The sequence below is a fragment of the Oryza glaberrima genome, chromosome 2 (assembly GCF_000147395.1).
Source record: "Oryza glaberrima chromosome 2, OglaRS2, whole genome shotgun sequence".
NCBI lineage: Eukaryota > Viridiplantae > Streptophyta > Magnoliopsida > Poales > Poaceae > Oryza > Oryza glaberrima.
This window is the reverse complement of record NC_068327.1, coordinates 24,478,669-24,497,692: the sequence shown is the minus strand read 5'-3', so window position 1 is coordinate 24,497,692 and position 19,024 is coordinate 24,478,669. Positions and strand designations below refer to the sequence as shown.

At 40.6% G+C, this 19,024-nt stretch overlaps 3 protein-coding genes across 6 annotated transcripts; 1 reads left to right on the top strand and 2 right to left on the bottom strand.

The window, feature by feature from the left end:
- Nucleotides 1–442: 442 nt before the first annotated feature.
- LOC127763278 (uncharacterized) lies at nt 443–7,765 on the top strand. 2 transcript variants are annotated; one of them, XM_052287927.1, is made up of 9 exons: nt 443–1,025; nt 2,729–3,313; nt 3,706–3,808; nt 4,945–5,013; nt 5,412–5,526; nt 6,236–6,324; nt 6,452–6,513; nt 6,596–6,692; nt 7,128–7,765. In XM_052287927.1, the coding sequence occupies exons 2-9, from the start codon at nt 3,012–3,014 to the stop codon at nt 7,161–7,163; spliced, it is 873 nt and encodes a 290-aa protein (XP_052143887.1). In that variant the 5' UTR covers nt 443–1,025; nt 2,729–3,011; the 3' UTR covers nt 7,164–7,765. The 2 variants fall into 2 exon arrangements, with proteins under 2 accessions (XP_052143887.1, XP_052143888.1); XM_052287928.1 differs by lacking the exon at nt 443–1,025 and adding an exon at nt 1,387–1,605.
- A 1,135-nt stretch (nt 7,766–8,900) lies between these two features.
- Nucleotides 8,901–13,191, bottom strand: LOC127763617 (uncharacterized). 3 transcript variants are annotated; one of them, XM_052288382.1, is made up of 4 exons: nt 12,784–13,191; nt 10,227–10,501; nt 9,330–9,447; nt 8,901–9,263 (listed from the first exon to the last, which is right to left on the bottom strand). In XM_052288382.1, exons 2-3 carry the CDS (start codon nt 10,476–10,478, stop codon nt 9,340–9,342), a joined length of 360 nt encoding a protein of 119 aa, XP_052144342.1. In that variant the 5' UTR covers nt 10,479–10,501; nt 12,784–13,191; the 3' UTR covers nt 8,901–9,263; nt 9,330–9,339. The 3 variants fall into 3 exon arrangements, with proteins under 3 accessions (XP_052144342.1, XP_052144341.1, XP_052144340.1); XM_052288381.1 differs by lacking the exon at nt 12,784–13,191 and adding an exon at nt 12,435–12,542 and having other exon boundaries at nt 8,902–9,447; XM_052288380.1 differs by having other exon boundaries at nt 8,903–9,447; nt 12,784–13,188.
- A 744-nt stretch (nt 13,192–13,935) lies between these two features.
- Nucleotides 13,936–18,734, bottom strand: LOC127763295 (uncharacterized protein At2g24330-like). The gene is made up of 5 exons (XM_052287951.1): nt 18,325–18,734; nt 16,794–16,938; nt 15,305–15,414; nt 14,784–15,198; nt 13,936–14,697 (listed from the first exon to the last, which is right to left on the bottom strand). Exons 1-5 carry the CDS (start codon nt 18,574–18,576, stop codon nt 14,450–14,452), a joined length of 1,170 nt encoding a protein of 389 aa, XP_052143911.1. The 5' UTR covers nt 18,577–18,734; the 3' UTR covers nt 13,936–14,449.
- Nucleotides 18,735–19,024: the final 290 nt, after the last annotated feature.

The following is a 19,024-nucleotide window of genomic DNA, read 5'->3' as shown; positions in this document are numbered from 1 at the left end:
TCGACACGTGGAGAAATTACACATCCATTTCCCATTTCTCCAGGTAGGACCAAGCTCGCATTTTGGTCAGTTGCAGCCTCCCATGAGGATAAGCAAGAACAAAAAAGACCTCTTTTTTTTTACCGGCCTAGTTGACCACCAACCAAGCAGTACACACACCACCGCGACACATCGCACGCATCATTTCTGAATTTCTTTTTTTTTTTGCCCCCTCCTCCTGATGAGTGAGTGATGCCCGGCCACCAGAACAAAGCAGGAGGAGTCACCAAACGCATGCGTACAATCGGAGCAAGTAGCAGTAGCAGTAAACAGAGCAGTAGAAGAAAAGAAAAAGATTTAGTAAAACTTTAGTTTAAGGGAGGAGGAGGAGGAGCACTTGGTTCTCTCGACACGAGAAAAGGTGAAACAGTGCTAGTTAAATAGTGGCAATAATTGTTCGGTTTAGCTTTTTGGGAATCCCGGCGCCACTGTTTCCATCTCCTAGCGCTGAATTCCAAGAGATCTCCTCCTCTCTCTCTCTGTCCTGGCAATCACAGCAGTAGCAGCAGCAGCAGCAGCAGCAGCGAATTCTCTCTTTCTCTCGTCGTCGTCGTTGTCTCTCCCCCTTCCGTTTGGTGGTGCAAGTTGAGGTGGAATCGGCACACGGCTTTGGCTTTTTTGGGCGGAGAGGAGAGGAGAGGAGCAGGGGAGAGCTTGGCTCTGCTTCTTTCTTCGTTCGTCGTCCGGCTTCTCTCTCGCCTTTGGGAGGCGGGGCCGCCGCTTTTCTGGGCCTCCCCATTGGAGCGCGCAAAGGTGGACGCGCACCAATTTAAAGGCGGCCGAGATCGAGCCAAACGAGGGAACCGAGCCGAGCGCCACCACCTCCCACCTCACGCACTGCCCAGCCTACCTCAGTGTACGCGCGCGCCCGTGTACTCGCCGCCGCCGCCGCCGCCGCTGCCGCTTCAGGGACACGCCAAGAATCTGCGGGCGCGGCTGCTTCGCTTCCACACCGCGCGGGTTAGCGGCGCGTTTCGCGAGCAAAGGTGCGCCTCCTCTCGATCTGCACGTACGCAAGCTAAGGGGGATCTTGATTTGGTTTTGGTAGGATCGGATCGGCACCGTGGTCGCGGGGTTATTAGTTTCCTCTTCTTGGTTAATTGGGGGTGACGACCTTAGGTCCGGGCGTCGCGTCGTCGCGTCGGGTTGGTGCTTCGCACGTATGCGCGCCCGGGGCCGGGGCCGGGGCCGCCGTCTTTCGTGCAATCATCGTTGCTTGATTCGATCTTTTCGTGTGGCTTTCTGTTCAAGTCTTTGTCTAGTGCTTGTCTACTGGAGTAGTGTGTGAGGACAGATTATAACTAGCTAGCTTAGCCCCTTTTTGTGTTCCTCTTCTTGATGCCTTTGGTTCCAAGCACTAGCGAAGTAGGAGTAAGTTCATATCGCTTCTTCTTCATGTGCTCTGTTATCGCAGAGTCGATGTACGGATTGGCTGTTACGATTACGAAGCAGGGCTTGCTGCCTTGATTCGGTGTTGTGGTCGTAGGGATCAGTCGTCCTTGCAGTTGCAGAACACTGGTCTTGTTTCTTGCAAATTGCTTCCTTGATTTGGTTCAAGTTTGAACTGTGAGTATGAGCTTCGAGATATATTGCCTCCTTTTGCTTGATAACCTCTCTGTTCTTTTTATTTCTCTTGATATCAAGCCAGCATCTTTTCTAGGTCTCTAATCCGCTTTCATGTTGAGAACTTGAGATGTTTGTAGGATGAATATATCTTTGCATATATGAGCATGTTCTTTCTTGTTAACTCAATTCATCAAGACATCAACTAATTAACCATGTTTTCTTAGATGATCTTTTCTAGGATTCAGATACTTGTCTTGAGCTGAATAACTGTACTCTTGCTGTTTTGTAGTCATGTCTTCTATTGCTAACATGACTACAATGATTCCATGTGGTGCGCTGGTGTTTCTAATGATGCTAAACTGCTAATGATAGTTTTATTTAAGTTCTGAAGTAATGAAGCATAAAATCTTACGAACATATATTTCTGAGTTTCTTTTTGTTAATCTTGATATGCATTTTTTATGAGTGATCAAAGAAAGAGTTTCTCCCTTTATGGTAAATTGTTTTCTAGCACGAAGCTTCCATTTTAAAGTTCAAACCGTACTAGCCCTTTTCCTTTCTCATTCTGGATTTTGGATTTCCGTTTGTACACTTCCCAAGCTCCTAAACGGCACACCATGTTCAATTTTCTATATAAAATTTTCTTACTCCCTCCGTTTCATAATATAAGTCATTCTAGCATTTCTCACATTCATATTGATGTTAATGAATCTAGACATATATATCTATTTAGATTCATTATAAACAATATGAATGTGGGAAATGCTAGAATGACTTACATTGTGAAACGGAGGAAGTAGAATATTTTTCTCAAGCAACTTTTCAACTTTGTAGTAGTCAATCCATTCATTTATACCCTCAAATAACTATCACAAAAATAGATTGTCCATTCATTTGATACTTGGATGGTACTCTTCAGGCTAGTAAACCAGCAATGTGATATGGTTCTTTTTGAAAATTTAATATATGAAAGATCTTTTTTATTGGAGTCAGTTTCAATGTTTTTTGAGATCGTATCAGTTTCAATGATTACTAATACTACCAATGTTGTGGACTCCTCTAAATACTTTAGTTTCGTGTAGGAGCAATGGCACTAATATCACTCCTTTCATGTCTTTTGCAGGAAGTGTACCGTGCTATTTTCTATAATCTGGTTGTGGTTGTTGGAAAGATATTTTTGCTAAAGTTTTGATATCATCGTCGTAGTTTGGATGGCACCCTTGGTTATTTTGGTGGGTTTATCGAGCTCTGGATGCCGAACTCGCCTATGCTTCATCAAAACGGAAGTGTAACTGGTGCTACAAAAGTTCCCTCATTGAAAAAGAAAGTTAACAAAGTCAAGCATTCTTCCAAAGCTTGATTATGTTTTTTTGAGGCTGAAGGGGGAGCATAGAATTTCATCTGGCATGCAGATGTCAACAAATCCTAACCACTATCCGGTATTTCCACATTCATTCTGCAACCAACATGTGGTCTCATTCCAGACAAGCACAATTGCCAATGGCTCAGGAGCCATCCCAGTTTGCCCAGCCAGTTCGGGAGGGATGAACAGCGATATGACATTGCTGAACACCACGCCTTCAACGATTGTTTCAACATCTTCACCCAACATGCTTGCTGATTCTAACCAGAGCCTCAAGTATGCTGCACCAATGGCTGTGGATTGGTCATATCCTGAGTTACAGCTACTGAACGACGGCCTCCTTAAGTATGCTAAACTGCCACTTGTATTGAAAGAACTTTTATCTCACTTCAAAAATGAAATTACAAAATATTTATGTCATATACTGTTTAGAATAATGAGTATTTGCCTTGTTCATGCTTCAATAGTCATAAGCTAACTTCTTTTATCCCATAATTCTACGGATTAAAAGGAATATTAGCAGTTATTCCCAGAACTTCTACATTTTAGAATGAACTGATTTGTTTGAGTCCAGTACTATTTCTTTTATGAATATGTCATTTTCAGTTATATCCACTACTTATATTTGTCTAGTAAGCAAGGATCTAATGATCTTATCACAAAGTTTTTATCGTCCGTCTTCATCACTTTATCCTAATCTTCAATCATCTTTGTGCACTGGTGATAAAATTTGTTAGATATGCAAATGAACCGGGAATCATGAAGTATATCAAGATAGCAGCTATGTTACCAGAGAAGACAGTAAGGGATGTAGCCATGAGATGCCAATGGATGGCGGCGGTCAGTATCTGATTCATTTTATCTATGTTGCAGTATATAAATAATGTTTTTCCTTCAGATCCACAAAATAAATATAGATTCTTGTTTAAACGTGAAATCTGAAAATTTAAAATTTGTTCAAGATGTTAATCCAATAAGAGAAACCTTTTCTTATATAAAGGAATATGTGGTCTGCCTCAGCTTATGGATTGGGACTAACAGTTGTTTATATCTTGTGTCTTGTCAAGATGATATCACTATAATTCCACTAAACCACTGCCGCGTATGCAAAAGTAGATCATGTGCTAGATGCACTTATTTGTCCGCATCTATATAAATACTATAATGGTCTATTATAGAACATAAAGTTAGTGTGGTCTGAGTTGGTCCTCCCAAGTTTCTTTTGAGCTGTTTGTCTCACAGGTGTGCCTTTGTATTTGTCTAGTGTGTACTAGAATAATATAAGTTGGGCCAGGAACAACAAAGTCTCTGCTTTTGACAGTGCTAGCAATACTTATGCCTTTACTAATATTTCTTAAAAACATTGCAGTCAAAAGCTGGCATTGTCTTGTTTCACAAAAATTTGTTCATCTTTTGGAAGTGTTATAACTTTTTGATTTAAATATATTTGTTCAATTGAGACAACTGAGCTGGTATCACTGAGTAGGCTGGTAGATTATGCAACCATGCTAAACTTGTCATATCTTCTTTTTTATCATGGAACAGTCGGGATATCATTTAACATTTTCTCTTGTGGTGATCTAGCAGAACATAGGGTTTTACCTTGAGTAATTCTTGTATCTAATACTAATGTCCCCTAAAAAAAGTACTCCCTCCGTTTCAAAATGTTTGACACCATTGACTTTTTAGCACATGTTTAACCGTTCGTCTTATTCAAAAAAAATTTGTGAAATATGTAAAACTATATGTGTACATGAAAGTATATTTAACAATGAATCAAATGATATGAAAAGAATAAATAATTACTTAATTTTTTTGAATAAGACGAATGGTCAAACACGTACTAAAAAGTCAACGGTGTCAAACATTTTGAAACGGAGGGAGTATATACCAATGTCTAATAAATGTTTGTGTGATAGCAAATGTGGTTCTCCCTTTTCATTTTTAATGGTACTAACAGCCATATTTTTGTACAGAAAAAGGAAAATACAAGACGAAGGAAGACCGATGAACATTATCTTGGAAAAAAGACAAGAGATCGAAAGGTGTTAATCATCTTCTAGTCTTCTTATTAAGAAGTAATTTATATTTTGGCATATGAAAACATATATTAAATTTGGAATTTCTAACCATGTTCTTGAGTTCCATGTATTATTAATTGTAAAAACGATGGAGCGAAGATGAAACTTTTAAGACTTTTATGGCATGTTTTCTCTGTAGGTAGTATTTTCAAACCAAACGGATTTCCCCATAATTACAGAAATATTAATAAACTTTTAATCATAGGTCCTCAAAATGGAAAAATCTGGTTCACCCTAAAAAGTTCTGAAATTGACGCGAAAAAAATGCATGCTACTATTCATATTTTGCACTACTTTTTTGTGCAGAGATTATACATCCAAGTGTATATATGCCACTGGTGCTCATCAAAATTGTTTTTCAGGATAAAATGGTGGAGTCTTCATGGGCTACCAATCGACAAGTTCAGACAACAGATATTAGAAGTCCTTCCACCTTGGCATGTAACACAGTTCGTGATAATCAATTTCAGTCTGGAGGTTGGTGTGTCACTTATGAAGTTGCTGTGTAATTTACTGTTTCCCTTTGCTTTTGCCATTTTTATGGTCCATGTGGTTAACAGCCCAAAAATATTTTCACTGCTTTTATGTGCTCAGGGGCTCAGGGCCTCTTGTTCTAAATGTTATCATGAATGGTGAAGAATTTCCATAAAATTCCATGCAACGTTTTGCGACATGTAAAATTCGTTGCTTCATGAGACACGGGTGTTTCCTGGCTTCTAAGCCACATTTAATGCAGCTTACAGAGAAACAGTAAAATTATGAAAAGTACTTTTTTTTACTTCTGATAATGTTTACATGTGCAAATGGACTTAGAATATTTTTATTTGTCAATGCAAGCATATGTAGAGGTCTTGTTGACCAAATACTCATACTCCCTCCATTTTTAAAATAACTGTTACTGTTGACTATCAGTGTTTTCACTTTGACCACGAAATACTCTTTGAATGAATAGACTATGATGAACGAGATGTTCATGTATATATGACACTATATACTTTGATAATATGGTATCTTTTTTAGTATTTGCAAACATTTTGGAAAAAAAACGAGCGGTCAAAGTTTGAAACAAATAGTGCCCAGTATCAATTATTTAAAAATGGAGAGAGTAAAATATTGTTTGTTCTGTTTAATTCATTCTGTTTGTGCCATTTTTTGTGACACATCTATCTCGTTTTCCATTATGCAGCCTCTGAAATTGATCGCGCAATGCTTAATATATTGGAAGAAAATGCTCGGGTTCTCAAACAAATAGGAGAAAATATTATGACATCACAGGTGGATATTTTGCTTTAATGATTCATATATGATTAGAGTTATATTGTTTGGTCCTCCTTGGTTTATATATGGGGAACCATTAGTAACACAGGAGTAAACCGCGTTTCAACTTTTTGACCCCTTTCAGGCTCAGAACAATATTGATCTGTTCCATCATGCAAGAAGGAACATCAGTGATCTTCTACAAAGGTACATTTTACTATTACTTGCATACGTTCTTTTTTATTTCCTTCCATGCTATATCTAATGTGATGATTATCTCAATAAACAGCATGAGCCAAATGCCTGGGATAATGAGCAAAATGCCTCCGCTGCCAGTTTCGATTGATGACAGGCTAGCTAGTTACATACTCCCTGGAGTCAATTTGGTAAGCTTCCTTCTGCTCTGAAGTATTCCCGTAATCTACCGTTTTGCTCTGCTAACAATTCTAGATTTAAGATAAAAAAAACATTTCTAGATTTGAGTAATGGATTACTATATCCAAAGTCAAGTATCCATTTTGGTTGTGACCAATCCTTAATTCCAAACAACTTAAGTACAAGTATTTCAATGTCTGGTGTAGTTGAAACTATATAAAGATTTAGCAATCTATATTTATTACAGTGTTAGTAGATGCTAAAGAGAAACTAGAACACACTCACTAGCTTTTCCGTAACAATTTTTAAGTGGTTTCATAGTTTTTGTTGGCACTGTGCATAAATAAATAAAAAACTGATCTCCTTAATATTTTTGTTCTCTATTACCGATTGGATTCCTTGCTGAAATGCTCGCTCTTGATGCACCTGTTATTTACTTTATGTAGGCACAAGTTTTCGGCAGCAGCCATCTGAGGAGCTAAGAGAATGGTAAGCCACAGCCAAACAAGGTGGCTTCAATTTTCAGCAGAAATTTGAAGATTATGTTAATGTTTGGAGAGCCATTTGCCTCGATTTCTGCATGGAGAAGCAGAGACGAAACATTGATCTTGCTTTTCCTGTGCCTGGAAGTTGAAGGAAGAAATGCAAGTCACGTGGTTACATGGCCTTCAGATAAAAGCAGTCGAGCTTGCCTTCTATTGAAGACTGCAGGCAATATATATTAATATTGTTATTATACTAGTGATCGAAATAGCGAGGGTTTTTCGGCAATTGCAGTAGTTTCTTTGTTGCACATATCGATTCTTTTTGGTTTCTCCCCTGATGTCTTCTGCTCCAGACCAAGTGGCGATCTTAACAGAGGTGTAGCATAGAAATTTGATATGAATAATTAGCAGGAAAAGCCTTTTTGTTAGTTATACAAGGTAACCTGTCTCTGTCTGTAATGCAAGTGCTTACTCTCTGGAATCACTCTCCACTGTATGAGCTAAGTATAACGAAACTGCAAGTTTCCAGCAGAACTCTCGTTAAGTGTAATTGCTAGGAGATGTTTGATTTTAGAGTAAATTCTGATGAATTCCTGATATTACGGTATGTTACTCCAACATAAAAAAGCTTTTGGCTGGCATGTGATACATAACCTTAGATATTACAGTCACAGTCTGATAATTTCACATAGTCCATCCGATTTTCAATGTTTGATGCCATTATATGTTGAACACACACATTTGATCATTTATCTTATTTAAAAATTTTATACAATTTTTAAAAATATAAATCATTCTAACATTTGATCATTTATCTTATTTAAAAATTTTATACAATTTTTAAAAATATAAATCATTCTAACAGTGCCTTTTAATAAACTAAAACATAACTAATTACGTCAAACATTGAATATCGAAGGGGGTACGTTTTTAGAAAACCTTACCGTGTGCTATAGTTTCACACTATATTATTAGTTCACAACTCGATGGACATAAACTCCATACAATTATACTATTGCAGTGCACAAACCAATCCATTATGAGTAGACCACCTAGTACTCATGGGGCCTGCTTTTTAAGTCGTATGAGTATGGATATCACCCTCACTTTTTAAGTCGTGTTTCCCATTATCAATTTTTGATACATAACTAAATCCAACAATCTCTCCTATCATACATCGTGACTACCAATCTCTCCCGTCACATCAACCACCTCGAAAACTTGTTCTAGGGTAGGTCGAATAATCTCTCTCATCAGATCAACTGTGTGATCCTAGAGACTTGTTTTATGGGTTTCCCACAACCGTGCGACTATGAAAATTGTTTGAAGTTTCCAGATATAGGCTCTAATATCACTTGTCATAAAACCGATACCAATTGACATTGATAGTTGAACGCGGAAGAACACCATAAGTGATCCAATCTTGATAGCGATAATGTCATAGAGGTGTTGGAACAACTGGACGTCTAGCCAATTGAGGATCGTGAATACTGTAATTATAGTGGATCGGGAGGAGCGCATGTAATCAGTGTCATGGGACATAGGAAGAACACCACAAATGATCCAAGCTTGATAGCGATAGTGTCATAGAGGTGTTGGAACAACTGGCCGTCTAGCCAATTGAGGATCGTGAATACTGTAATTATAGTGGATCGGGAGGAGCGCATGTAATCAGTGTCATGGGACATAGGTTTCAATTAAATATTGTTAACAAACAAAATGCCTTGTTGTCATCATCAAGATTGGATCACTTGTGGTGTTTTTCCACGTTCGAACATCAATATCGATTTCGGCGCTTTTTTTTATAACTCATCAAGCAAAGGCAGATAAATTCAAGAGCAAAAGGGAAAGCAAGAACTAGTCGAATTTTTTTGCTGGAAAGAGGCACGCCCTAAGATATTATATCTTTCTTGCTTTGCTTCAAACTCGAGAGGCAATGCTCTCATGATCTCGTCATGCATGTACACGGGTGATCTAGCTTCAGTTCTTCTCACATGCTTCTTACACAGGAGCCATAGACTCATCCTTCTCCAAGAGTTTCTAGAGACACTTCTAGAAGTTCCTTGCCTTGCTAGTGCCTCTGACTCTCCTTACTGCCTTCAGAATTCAGAGCATATCAGATTTGCAGTGCAGTGCAGTGAAGTGCTGGGATCATGAGCCCACCAGGGTATAGCTACTGCGGCGGCGCGAGGAAGGCGACCACCTCACGGAGAGCCTGAGCGGCGTCGCCGTAGCACAGCTTCGTGAAGGAGACGCTTCCGCTCGTCACCGCGTCGGTCAGCTGCCATTTGTCCAACAGGAACAGTTCAAGTCAAGTCAACATCAAACGCAAACGCAGACTTTTTCTTAAACTATAGTGGATTAGCTGACCCCTTTGTTTGTGTTGTCGCTGTCAAATTAGTTCGTTGGGCATAACAAGGACCAAACTAGTAGTAGTAACAAACCTATTGGGTTTTCCACTTTGACCATGGCTAGTTAAGGAGCTAGAGTTATACTGCATTGCAAAGTGAACTGCAATGCAATGGGCGATTTGGTGTTGTTTAGTGGGTAACACTAGTCCAGAAACATCACAATTTGCTAAGAGGTCACGAGGAGCATTTATCTGCAATCAATGGACAGGACTTCTAATCTAACGGGGCATTTTTGAAACTAGGTGGCTCACAAATGATGAGACAAAAAATAGCAGACATGAAATTGAGTTAGACTCCCATGGATACTGTTTGACCAATTCAGGAACAGCATCCACATTAATAGATTGCTGAATTTGCTACTCTACTTTGACATGTAAACAACACGGAGACAATTCTGAACAATGAACACGCTAATTGATAGTGGCCAGTAGCAAGTTTAACTGCTATAAACTGGGCCCAAAAGATCAGATTCTAAGGGCCCACCTGTCAGGATATCTCATTAATAAATATTGTTGTGCCCAGCTTCTCTGTTAAGGAAAATTAATCATCTTGGTTGCAAATTAAGCAATAAGATTAATTTGTTCTTGTAAGAAAAGGCTAAGCCATGATAGAGTTCAGAAGAGATTCAAGAGAGCAATAGATCAATCACCTCCTCCAAGAAGTAGAAGAGCTTGTTGGTGAGCAGGGTGAGCGCCTCCCTGCGCTCATCGCTCTCGCTGGAGGAGATCACCCGGCTCAGATCAATGTAAAGGAAGGTGGTCTTCAGCTGGAGCTCACTCCAGAACAGGTCCCTGTCGTCGTCGTCCATGCCAATCACCAGATCCTCCTCCATCTCCAGGAGCTCGACGGCGCAGTTCTTGATCCGGCAGACGCACCCCATCAGCTCCACCCCTCGGTCCATTTGCTGCTGCTGCAAAGCGTTGCCTGATGACAAAGGATCAGAGTGAGCGATGTGGATGTGTTTATGGAAAGGCGAAAAAAGAAACTGATTCTTGGAGCATGTCTAGAAGCAACAGATGTCAGCATGTGCATCAGAGGAAAGTGGTGGCCAGTGCAGAGGATTACAAGGTTGGTTAAGGATTAGACCTTTCTGAAAATGTTGTTGGGGGCTCATTAAAAAAGACACAGAAAAAGGAAGAAAAGGGAAGCTGAATTTGGCCACCTTGTGTCTTTGTTTTAGATATCCAAAAAAAATGTTGGCAGGAGCAGAAGCTACCAAGAATTAATCACAAGGAAAAAAATCAGGCGAGGAAGGGGAACATCTTGGTGGCCCCAAAATATAATATAGAATGTACAAATGCTGGTCTCTATTATTCGTAAAAAAAAATGCTACAGCAATTAATGCTAATTAAAACTAAAAATTACTATGCCGAGTGACAAAAATATACTCACTCCATCCAAAAAATAGCAACATGTACTCAATTAGACACCGAGATAGACAAGACTAGTAGATTTTTGTCTTTGTTCGGTGACCAATATATTCCAACGATATAATTTCTATGACAGTTTTTTTTACTCTTTGGGTACCTTCCAAAGGAATGTTTTCATCTACATAAACAATATTATTTGTACTTTTTTCCAAACATGATTTTAAAAATATATCCTCCCAAATTTATTTTTTATCTGAAAATTGCTTCTAAAAGAATTATCTAAACATTTTGATCATGCCATTTTTATTGGCATAGCAAGACAATGTTGTCATGTGGATTAAAAAAATTGGCATGATACATGGCGGGTTACTGCCACAACATAAACCGTGGCATATATGTAAACTGTATGGCAACATTTGCTTGCCACATCATCCTTGATAGCATAGTCAAAACGTGTGCTTTTAAAAGTAAGTTTGTTGAGGGTTTAGTTTTAAAATTGAAACAAAAAAGTTCGAAAATTCTATAAAAAAAAAACTAAGTCGTTGACAGAAGTTCAATGGTCAGTGTAAACGCAGATCTGTGTGACCTCATGAGAAGGACCGATTCTTTACTGTAACAACCGCTAGTTTATATCAATAACTGAAGACTGAGGATGGATTAAAAAGAGCAAATCCGCCTAGAAACAAACATTTCAGTGGAAAAAGAAACAGGGGGAGAATCATGTTTGAAATGGGATTATCAAATCATTTCGTAATAGCATTAGCAATCAACAAATATTACCATAACATAAAGAAAACAAGGCGTGTTCAGCAATGTCAATAAAAGGGTGGGGCCTGGGAAATATAACAGCTTTGAGGAATTAACGCGGAAGAGATAAGATACAATCAAAAAAAATACTTCATCCTAAAATATGAGAGATTTTATCTATGTAGTTACATGAGCATAATCCCTTATATTTCGGGACAGAGTGAGTAAAATGTAGTATGTTGAGAGCTTTCCCTTTGATAAGAATGATCCTATGTTGAACTCAGTTCATCACATTTATCTTTAATATCCTACATTAGCACTTAGTTCAACTGAATCCTTACCCACAACAAATCTATTTAAAGAAAACATACGATTCCCACAGTCCACAGACACCAGCAGGAAACGAGTGTAGTGATCTTAGAAAACAAAAGCATGAAGGATGGAATAAAGAAACCTGAAGAAGATTGGAAAGCATAGGACGAACATGCCTTGATTATGAATTTACGAATTAAACTAAAAAACAGAATCTGATCAGAGAAGATCGCTCAGACTCAGGTGCTTACAGGTCAAGTCAAGAGCAAACAAACTAGCACTACATTACAAGCAAAGCGGCCATAGATTCCCTACAGCATTTCTCAATTTCGCCCCATTACCAGTTTTAACACGAATCAAATCAGATTCTTGCCCTGAATTCCCCTACCCCAATCATAAATGGGCGAGGACTTCGTTGCCACACGAACCATAACCCAGAAGAAACTAATCTTCCCAACAAGCGAGGGAAAAGAAGGATTCCTCGAATGGGGTTTTCCTTTTCCCCCCTTTGTTTCCTTGAAAAGCTTTCGCGATATAATCAGGTAAAATTGGGGGGGGGGGGGGGGGGGCAAGAAAAACGGCTATCCCAGCGAAGTTTACGCAACGGCTTCCCCAAATGCTCAACCGGAGCAGCATGCACCTTATAGTCACGTGCTATGATCACTACTACTGATTTGATTAGGGCGGTCATAAACTAACTCATAATCAAATTAATCATCAGCGTTTAGTAGAGCTAGGCGAGAGAGGAAGAGAGGGCACGCGTTGGCGGAAGCTTACCTTCTCCGTCGTTCGGATTCTTTCGCCCCCACTCACCAAAACCCAACCGCGAGCCTTGGGTTAATCTACCCGGGGGAAAGCCGAGAGAGGAGTAGGACTACGGTTGGGTGCGTGTATTTACTGCAGGATTGCAAATCAAACTCCCTCTCCAACACGGACACGGCGAGAAGCCGCGATGATTCCTATTCTTATCTGAGACTCAAGAGAGCGGTTGCTGCTGCTGCTGCCGCCGCCGCCCGTTGCGCGTCGTGCTGGCGCTGTTTTGTGGGCAGGGAAGGGATTAAAGGGACGTGTGCCCCGTTTTGGTAGAATCTGTCCGCGATGACTTCAGTTTCAGATGATGGGTTTGAGATTTTGAGCAGGTCAGACTTGTTGGTGCGTGTGATGATCAAAGGGACGCGGCGTTTGGGTTGGGTTCGGTTGGATCACTTGGGTTTGTTCCGTTCAAACTGCCCTCCGTGAGAGGTTTCCCCGGGGTCGTACGAGCGAACCCAAAAGCACGGAAGAATAATAGTCGCCTCGCCGGAGGCTGGGACCAGGGACATGGAACATCTGTACAAGGCCGACGCGATCGAAGCACCGACTGGACCGTGGCATTGACCGGCGCGTCAATGCCTTTGAATATCTAGTACTACTATACCTTCGTTAGTTCGTTTCAACATACTCCCTCCGTCTAAAAAAGAATCAACCGATGTGATTCCTCCTAGAACAATGTATGTGAATAACCTCTATGTCTACATACATCAACCTAAGAGGGGGTCACATCCCCTCCTAGATTGATTCTTTTTGAGACGGAGGGAGTACATCTGTTCCAGAATATAACATCTAATACAATATTCGTTTCAAAATATAGCATCTGGGACCGAATTAGCTATCTAGATTTAATAGTCTAGGTTATTATATTTTAGAAAAAAAAATGGACTACAATGCAAATGATGTGCTTTTGTTTTCTTCGAATAGATGTGTATCGTATCGTATGTGCGGTGTGCCTGGAAGTACCGAGCAAGCAGTCATAGTGTGAGACTGAGGAAACTACACTAGTAATGTAGTCGTGTTTTAGATTGGATTACTGAGAAACGAATGTCGAAAACTTAGAAGAACAAAAAACCCCACAACAAGACGAGCGAGATGAATATACGGTTACAAACCTCAGAAGAAAAATGGTGTGGTTGTCACTTGTCACTACTCAAAAGAAACCAATAGTTGCAGACGAAATGCTGCAAGTTACAGACATCACAGGGAAATGGTAATCGTCAAGGTTCAGAAACTAACAGAACTCAAAATTCCTCATCTCCGAAGGTGCAACTGCAAATAAAGCACGGGTAAACAGATATGGGGGATTGATTGTGTCTAAGTTTTAGACCAACACCATGCTTCATGCCCAACCGAACTGCTTGGCTCCATCCGCTAGCTTTTAAATCTCACATTGTCAGACATCAGGTAGTCGTTTGTCCCCCACCCTATTGACAACAAAATTCATACATCCAAGGATGTAAATATGGTGACTCAAAATTTTGTACTTGGCCTCTGTAGGTGGATCATATCAGGCACTATTACCAATTTACAGCAGTGCTACATCTGTGGTTCAAACCAGTTGAATACGGCAATATACACCAAATAGATGTGCTAATTTTCACACAGACCAGCAGTATAAGTTTATGACCGATCAACTTGCTTGCACTTCTTGCTTCTCGGTATTTTCTTCATTTTTCAGCTCCTGAATTGTAGTCATGTTACTCACTTCACTCTCTACTACTGAACTGCTAGCAGATATTCCATCAGCAGGAGCAACTGGTGTCGACCATCCTGAATTGGAGCCAGAATGTTGCCCCAAAGATTGCTTTGATGTGTTCAGCGCATGACAATGGGGGCAGTAGTAGGTAATGTGCGGGTAATCTTCTTTCCTGGCCAAGCCTGCACGTTGATATATCAAGTAATGCATCAGTCTTTTTTAACACAACAGGCAAAAGAGATCAAATAGTTCTGTTTGTCGTACACACCATTATGCATATGACAGTTTCCACATATTAAAGCGTACGACTGCGACGGATCCTCCCCAACAAGTAAAGCAGCGATTTTTGCTATCCATCCACCATCACTTGCCCCTGAGCCTTGAAAATGTTCTACCACCATTGGAGGCTGTTCCAGGCCAGAGCTACTTGTCAGACTGGATTCAGCTCCCTGAGCTGGATTTTGAGCAGCAGTGGTGCCTCCAGTTCGGCTACCTCTTGCATTGGATTGCTTCCTGTTTCTCAGCCCTTCTGATGGTAATATCTCCACATCATTGCTCCTAGCAACTGCTGAATCCAGTTTTGGTTCTTCACCAACATGTACTTTTAAGCCAGTTTCCTCTCCGAGCTTAGATGCCAATACCGATGCTGCCGCAGCCTTTGCAGCTGGATCTAGGTCATATTTCTGCACATTTGCAGGTCTTGGTGAATTTACTATTAATTGGGCATATAACATGATAAAATTTTATTCCAAGTTCTGAACTTCTATAGATTGAGTAATGGCCACTCACCTGAATAAGCTGTTGGGTGAGGTAATAATTAGTTCTCTCTTTTAGCTCATCAATCTTGGCCTTCCTCTCAGCTCTCAGCTTTTCAAGTGTCTTCTGGTCTTTCCGCTCAACTGTGAACAGATACAAATAGGAAGTGAATAGAGTATACTAACACATCATACAGATTAAATGCTATATCATGTAAGTTGACATATAAAATAGTAAATATCTTTCCCAGTAAAAGGGTAGCATCTGCTTGTAAATTGTAAAGAGTAATAATTGAGAACTGGGAAGAGGTGTGCAAATCTCTAATCCTTCATGTGTCTAATAGACATGCAAACATTGATATTAGTTTGACACTAAGTTGTAGTAGCTATGTCAAGTGATAGGAATATTGCAAATAGCTTGCTAAATTATATGCCCATTCAACAACAAAAACAAAAGATAAAGAAGAGATTCAAGACTTCGGTTAGCTTGATAAGAAAACACAATAAATATTATCATTTCCATCTTCTCCTCTTAAGACTGTCTTCAGATAAAATGCTCATGAAGCTGGTTGTATGGCACAACTCCTATTGCCAATTTGGAAAAAGAATGGGAACCAGGGGACAGCCTCCTTTCTCAAACTTACTTGCACTAAGCAAAAACCCCAAAGAAAATCAATTCAGATTTTAACTACAATCTACAATAAACTGAAGACTGTAGATCAAAAGAGAGGGGGGAAAAAGCTCAAATAAAGCAGCACCGAAAAGTAAGCTTCATATTATAAGTGCACCAATCTAGTAGTCCAGACACAATCATGGTTCTATATTGCAGACATGTAAGTTTTAGCATAGGCAAGTGAAAACAGAAGGAACCTAACAGCTCTGGTAATGTTGCACAGAAGCAAAGTGTGGAGACTGGTATTACAATGGCCTAACTAGACGCTCTGCATAAAGAAGATCAGCAGAAATCTATGTATGTCGGTGCATTACATACATTATCAATAATAGGCATAGCTTATGAGAGACCGAGTACCTATCTGAATTGAAAAAAAAATGCAGGTTGGGAGCTTATATGCTTCAAAATAAGTCATGTACTTCCTCCGTTTCATATTATAAGACTTTCTAGCATTGCCCACATTCATATATATGTTAATGAATCTAGACATATATGTGTGTCTAGATTCATTAACATCTATATGAATGTGGGCAATGCTAGACAGTCGTGTAACCTGAAACGGAGGTAGTACTAGACAATGAAATTGACCCCAGCATATCTGGGGACCAGGGTGATATTCTCTCTAACAAGAACATACAGCTAATTCACTTGATTGTCAGAATGTAAACCAACACAGAGCTTATATAGAAGTTTACTAAAGTGATATTGTCTATTCTATATATAACTTAAGCAGAGATGCAGGACTCACTAAAGAGTAAAAACAGTAAAATCTCACGGAAATAGTTTGAATATGCATATTAGTCAATATGAACAGAAATGGTATGTTCCAAAACAGCATTGAGTTACTTACGCATCCTTGTGAATTTTACAACTGTTGAATATATCACAGAAGATACAGCAGGCAAGACAAACATCGGCAGCACTCGGATTGCCCTCATTTCCCATGTTATATCCTCATTTCTTGTTGTCATAATGGCATAGACAATAGCCACCACCTGAGAACAGGACCAAGATATTAAACAAGTAGATATTGCCCTTTGGGCATATGGATGCAAAAAAAAAAAAAAAAAAAAAAAAAAAACTTTATTGCTGCAAGATTAAAAAAAATGTAAACCACATCATAGATAGCACATCAACCAAAAGGGGAAATGAACACTGCGATGGAATAAACAAGAGACATGCATAGTATTTATTTTTAGCAGTGGATTGTCCACGTTTCCAGAATGGATCACTCATGTTCCATGACCTCCTTTTTCACAGCATAAACATGTAATTGCTGATACTTTATATAATCATTAAAAAACTTGCCATGACTTATTCACATAGTTAGAGGAACACAGTGAAAAAGGGGCAAATCTCAATGCCATGAAGATACCAGAGGAGGCAGATTCTCACTGCAGCTTGACAGAAAAAGCAACTGCGTCCATTTTCAGTCAGTTTCATAACAAACAAATCAGTTGAGCAACCCTACAAACATCAACTACATCAAGAGGAGAGAGACAAACAATTTTGTAATGCTCCTGTAAACAACTGATTCTGATTGTCCATCGAAATACGTAAGCATGTACATACTTGTATTTTGAATAGGTATCACAGGACATAACCTTTTATAGAAGTGCATGGAACACGTCTATAAACATAAAAGACCATCACAGGTGGCATACATTCACGAGTAATTAATTGTTACAAAATGAACTCATGAATAGAACTAGCTACCTGAACATGATGATCTGACTGAATAAAAGTAGACAACCTTTCAACATCTACTGAGAGGGAGAAGTGAGAATTCTCAACTCGTATATCTAAGCACTGGAAAATCAGAGCAAACCCTCCATTTCCCACTACCATGGGATGACTCCCCTGCAGTCTACTTTGGTGAAATTGCCATATACCACCAAAGCAGTTAACTGTCTCACACACACAAAAAAAAGATATGCTCAACAACATGAATAGCTTATCTTCAATAATTGTTTCATTTGTTGTTTGCGAGAACATCCCAAGCTATGTTTACTTCGTTTCAATAAAGCTGTCGCCCTTTTGCCCCTTCAGCACAAAACATTGACACTGTTTTCACTTGTCCTCATCCCCACGGACTCGGTCTCAAGCATCGCTCCTCACAGCAACAAGCCACGAAAATGCTTACAAAAGAAACTCCAAAAGTTTGATCAGCGAAACAGGCACAGGTAACGCAAAAACCTCCGCAACGAATCGCCACCAATCCAGGCAAAGGCACACACAACAATCAATCACAATATACTCCCGCAAAAGAGAGTCCGCGCCACACCACCAATCATCCGAACCGAATCATGCTAACGGCGGAAGGTTTCGTTAGGGAAACGAATAGAGTAATATAGAAGAGGGGGGGATTTCGATATGCGGACCTCGGCGAGGACGGAGAGGACGATGAGGTTGCGGACGGCGGTGCGGGAGAACTGCGTCCGGCGGCGCATCCGCGCGTGCACGGCGGCCTCCTCCTTGGACAGGTACTGCAGCCGCTTCTCGTAGTCCTCGCGCCGGCCGAACAGCGCGCGCCACATCCTCCCCAGCACCCCGCCGCCCCGCCGCCCCTCCTCCCTCTTCCCCTTCCCCTTCTCCTCCTCCCCCACCGCCGCCGCCTCCGGTGACGACGCCATTCCCCGGCCCGTCCGGATCTGCGCCCCCCCTCTGGATCCGCACGAGCAGCGCCTCGCTACGGTTGCCCCCCTCCTCCTCGGGCAGCTCTCTCTCTCTCTTTCTGGAGGATAGACGCGTCGACGCGAGGAGAAGGGAGGGGGGGTTTGGTTTGGTCGATGTAACCTTCGGGATGGGTGATGCGGCGTCCAAGTGGGCGAAATGAATAGAGTCGGGGGACGGACGAGCACGCGTGCAACCACCGGAAAGGACGGGGCCCGGTTCCTTAATTCCGGGATCCGACGGCTCCGATCTGCCTCGGAACACATCGCACGGCCCAGATCTGCAGACGCCACACTGCTCGGAAGTAACTTCCCCAACTGCTGCCCGGCTTGCACGGCTGAAAGCGAAGCTCCATTACAGCAACGGGAGGCGATTTTTTTTAAGGAAATAATACGATTTTAATGGAAA

What these genes read in the sequence shown, in the direction of transcription:
- LOC127763278 (XM_052287927.1), top strand. Translation starts at nt 3,012, where the DNA reads ATGCAGATGTCAACAAATCCTAACCACTATCCGGTATTTCCACATTCA. An exon ending in AAAATATTATGACATCACAG is followed by an intron (nt 6,325 to 6,451) that starts GTGGATATTTTG and finishes GACCCCTTTCAG; the next exon opens with GCTCAGAACAATATTGATCT. An exon ending in TACTCCCTGGAGTCAATTTG is followed by an intron (nt 6,693 to 7,127) that starts GTAAGCTTCCTT and finishes TACTTTATGTAG; the next exon opens with GCACAAGTTTTCGGCAGCAG.
- LOC127763617 (XM_052288382.1), bottom strand. Translation starts at nt 10,478, where the DNA reads ATGGACCGAGGGGTGGAGCTGATGGGGTGCGTCTGCCGGATCAAGAAC. An exon ending in TCTTCTACTTCTTGGAGGAG is followed by an intron (nt 9,448 to 10,226) that starts GTGATTGATCTA and finishes GACAAATGGCAG; the next exon opens with CTGACCGACGCGGTGACGAG.
- LOC127763295 (XM_052287951.1), bottom strand. Translation starts at nt 18,576, where the DNA reads ATGGCGTCGTCACCGGAGGCGGCGGCGGTGGGGGAGGAGGAGAAGGGG. An exon ending in TCCTCTCCGTCCTCGCCGAG is followed by an intron (nt 16,939 to 18,324) that starts GTCCGCATATCG and finishes TCCTGTTCTCAG; the next exon opens with GTGGTGGCTATTGTCTATGC. An exon ending in TCACCCAACAGCTTATTCAG is followed by an intron (nt 15,199 to 15,304) that starts GTGAGTGGCCAT and finishes GCAAATGTGCAG; the next exon opens with AAATATGACCTAGATCCAGC.